Consider the following 2,696-nt stretch of genomic DNA (forward strand, 5'->3'; position numbering starts at 1 on the left):
TATATAAATATATATATATATATATATATATATATATATATATATATATATATATATATATATGTATATATATATATATATATATATATATATATGTATATATATATATATATATATATATATATATATATATATATATATATATATATATATATATATGTAGGTTGTATGGCAGTACCAGCTGTAGTAGAACCATTAACATATAGGAGCAGTATTGGTAGCACCGAATAAAAAATGAGAGAAAGAGAGAGAGAGAGAGAGAGAGAGAGAGAGAGAGAGAGAGAGAGAGCGCATGAATAAGAATTATCATATAAATTTGGCATAACCCAATATCTTACATTAAAATTGAACAGGTGTTATGCCCTATGAAAATATTAAGGAACAGTCGTTTCATTGTTAATATCTAGCAGCTAAGTTTATTGTCCTAATCTAAGCGTATTAAGAATTAAGTACAAATGAGACGATCCTAAAACAAACAAACAAAATAGTATTTAATCATAGTTCTACATAGTAACAGTATAAGCCATAAGTAAATCTAATAGCTGTAAATGTTACTGGGCTAACTTTATTGTCCTAATGAAGGCGTATTAAGAATCCAAGTGCAAATGAGACGATATAAAAAAAAAAGATAGTTCTAAATCTTCATGCTATATCAAAGTAATAGTATAAGCCATCAGTGAATCTAATAGCCGGAAATGTTACCGGGCCAAATGACTCGTCTAAATCATCATGCAGGAAGAATGGTGTCGGTGGAGAATATCGTGCAACTCAAGACAAAACTATCGTACCTTCAGCCCGTGAATGACTTGGTTGCAATGCTCTTGGGGTATGTCATTCGTAATAGTCACAGCTAGTCCCTCGTAACCATTGTTGACTATCTTCAGTCCTCCTTGGCTATTCACTAGCTGTGCTGCGAGCACTATTAACAGCAGCTTGTCAATAGTCCACATTTTTCCTCGACTGAAGTTAATGGAATTTAAAACTCTTTATACTGGTGGATGTGGTCAGTGACTTCAGGAGTATGTTTTTCCTCGAGAAAATGAAGTAAAAAGTTTCATGATTATTGATTGATATAGTTTTTATTGTTATACGTTGCCGGAGTTTTATAGTTTCCTCACTATTTTTTATTGTTTTCAAAAAATTTTTTTTTTCAAATTAAAGGTTTTTCACTTCTGTTATCCACTGTTGATTTTTTGGTATTCACTATTTTTTTTTTTCAAAATTTCACTGTCCAAGTTTTTTAAAATTTCTCTTCCATTATTTCACTGTTCGTCTCGCTCTCGTAACTAAGCAATCCTCATAATCGATACTGTTTACAGTCGACCCACAGAAAAAAAAAATCTGCTGAAAACAAGTTCAAATTTCCAAAAATTCGCCTGAAAAACTCCCAGAACTCGAAACAAGTCCAAAATTCGGGACGACCACTGAGTCGCTCAAGCTTAGGCCCTCGCAGGAAGGCGTGTCGACAACTAGATGTGATTCTGTCAGTCAACCGAGCCTCGTGCGATGCAGAAAGACAGGATTTACGAAGAGCGTCCCGGAGAGACGTCCTCCAGCCTCGGCGTCTCGTGCGGTACTGACTCTGTCTGACCAGGAAGGCCGCTGGCGGGAGCCATCAACAACACGGAGACAGAGAGAGAGAGAGAGAGAGAGCGGGTAGGAGTGAGGAGCGAATCCTCCTGGGCGGTAGGGCGCGCTATACCGGCGTTTTGCTCCGCCCACTCTGCCATAGGTCGCAGGCGTTTCTTTGGCTATTTCGGTAAACTGACTGACGAGAGTTGTACCACTACCAGAACCCACTACGTAAGGTCAACTCGTGCAAAAGTTTTGAACTACATTTTTTATTTATTTATTTATTTGAGGTGGATAACCGTGCTCAGTAATATCTCAAAGTACTTTGGAGATTATTGAAACTTTATTACTTTATCTTTGGTTTATTTTTATTTATGCGGCTAATGTTAAAATTTTTCTTTTATTTTTCAGCCATGGTTAAAAATTTTAATATAATATATTTTAACTAATAGAGAAGAGATAGTCTGAAAACCGAATCTGAAAATGGGGTTCAAAATTTAAGGTATGTATGTATGTATGTATGTATATAACAATTCTTGGACGCGCTTGTCACTACAAAGCCTAAGACCCAAATGAAAAACCAACTGAAGAAATTCTGAGGCCCATACCACGATTCGAACCCGCATTCGTTATATCAGAACGGTGTCGCGTTAACCCACCTCATCTTCTCTTTATTATATGTATATTAGAGAGAGAGAGAGAGAGAGAGAGAGAGAGAATTTTGACCTCACACTACGTACAGCCTCATACTTCAAGTTATTATTAATTAACACACTAGATGTTGAAAGTAAGTGGGACAATATTTACTTAGTGGGCATAAGGGCTTGACTAATTAATGTCAAAATGCAGCTTAGCCCGTAATAAATAAATGTTTATTATGGAAAAATAAAACTACGTTGTTTTTGTAAAGTGAATAATTCTCTCTCTCTCTCTCTCTCTCTCTCTCTCTCTCTCTCTCTCTGTATATATATATATATATATATATATATATATATATATATATATATATATATATATATATGTATGTATATATATGTGTATATATGTATATATAATATATATATATATATATATATATATATATATATATATATATATATATATATGTGTGTGTGTGTGTGTGT

General features: G+C 34.0%; 1 protein-coding gene across 1 annotated transcript in view; it reads right to left on the reverse strand.

Annotated features, from left to right (window-relative positions):
* Positions 1 to 1,578, reverse strand: part of LOC136837480 (calcium-activated chloride channel regulator 1-like) — a 20,085-nt gene extending 18,507 nt beyond the window's left edge. The window contains exon 1 of the mRNA XM_067102270.1: positions 789 to 1,578. Coding sequence (XP_066958371.1) covers positions 789 to 950 — 162 coding nt within the window. The 5' untranslated portion in view covers positions 951 to 1,578. The remainder of the gene's footprint in view (positions 1 to 788) is intronic.
* Between the last annotated feature and the right edge of the window lie 1,118 nt (positions 1,579 to 2,696).

Source organism: Macrobrachium rosenbergii, chromosome 59 (assembly GCF_040412425.1).
Source record: "Macrobrachium rosenbergii isolate ZJJX-2024 chromosome 59, ASM4041242v1, whole genome shotgun sequence".
Classification (NCBI taxonomy): domain Eukaryota; kingdom Metazoa; phylum Arthropoda; class Malacostraca; order Decapoda; family Palaemonidae; genus Macrobrachium; species Macrobrachium rosenbergii.